The sequence below is a fragment of the Galeopterus variegatus genome, unplaced genomic scaffold, assembly GCF_000696425.1.
Source record: "Galeopterus variegatus unplaced genomic scaffold, G_variegatus-3.0.2 Scaffold2616, whole genome shotgun sequence".
NCBI classification, from domain to species: domain Eukaryota; kingdom Metazoa; phylum Chordata; class Mammalia; order Dermoptera; family Cynocephalidae; genus Galeopterus; species Galeopterus variegatus.
This window is the reverse complement of record NW_007728727.1, coordinates 89,317-90,354: the sequence shown is the minus strand read 5'-3', so window position 1 is coordinate 90,354 and position 1,038 is coordinate 89,317. Positions and strand designations below refer to the sequence as shown.

The window sequence follows — 1,038 nt, the reverse complement described above, 5'->3', positions numbered from 1 at the left end:
AAATTTTTTTTTAAAAAACAATTTTGCTTTCTCTGCTCAGCACATTTTAGGAAAATAACTGCCATTTTTCCTGGGTGCAGACGTGCGAGGAGAAAAACCACAACAATACACATTTCAAAAACTAATTATTTTTATATTGCGAGATTCCATTTACATGAAATAATCTCTAGAAAAGGCAAATCTATAGAGACAGAAAGATCTGTGGTTGCCTGGGGCTGTGGTAATGGTTGCACAACTATAAATTTATTACAAATCATTGAATTATACACTTTAATCAGATGAATTTTATGAAATGAAATTATATCTCAATAAAGTTGTTAAAAACAAAACTATTTAGACAGGTTCTTAGAGCTGTATTGAGAATTAAGTTATCTGGTGCATACTCACAATTATCTTAAAAAACCCACTACAGCGATCATCACTTCCTAATCTGATCATCACATCATAAAAGAACCAGGACATTATTATATTACAGTGGCAGTGTTATTTTTCTACCCCAAGGAAGAAAAAAACTAAGATAAGCAAGTTAATGAAATAGAAAACATGAGTGATTATAACACTGCATCTAAACTCTCACATATCCTAACAACAGAAGTACGTGATAGTTCAGTTTATGACAAAGTATCTTAATTTATATATCTCTTCTTTAGATGTAGATAGTACTTACATTCATCATAAAATCCGTAAATTCTATTGATGCTGGCACATTCATGGTTCCCTCTGAGAAGAAAAAAATTCTCAGGATATTTGATTTTGTAGGCCAGTAAGAGGCAGATAGTCTCTAATGACTGCTTCCCCCTGTCCACGTAGTCCCCAAGAAACAGGTAGTTGCTTTCTGGCGGGAAACCACCGTACTCAAAAAGTCGAAGCAAATCATAGTATTGCCCATGGATATCACCTAGAAGCAAGAATTTTGTTACACAATGTTTCCAGAGTTACAACTCAATACACTAACAAAGCTTTGGAAAGACATTCTTTAAATACTCACTGAGCAATGACACTGACCTCTAATAATGAAGAGTTTAATTTGACAGCTAA

General features: G+C 33.4%; 1 protein-coding gene across 2 annotated transcripts in view; it reads right to left on the bottom strand.

The window, feature by feature from the left end:
- PPP1CC (protein phosphatase 1, catalytic subunit, gamma isozyme) overlaps positions 1 to 1,038 on the bottom strand; it is a 36,727-nt gene that overhangs the window by 22,490 nt on the left and 13,199 nt on the right. For both annotated transcript variants that reach the window (XM_008582444.1, XM_008582445.1), the window contains exon 3: positions 668 to 898. In XM_008582444.1, coding sequence (XP_008580666.1) covers positions 668 to 898 — 231 coding nt within the window. The remainder of the gene's footprint in view (positions 1 to 667; positions 899 to 1,038) is intronic.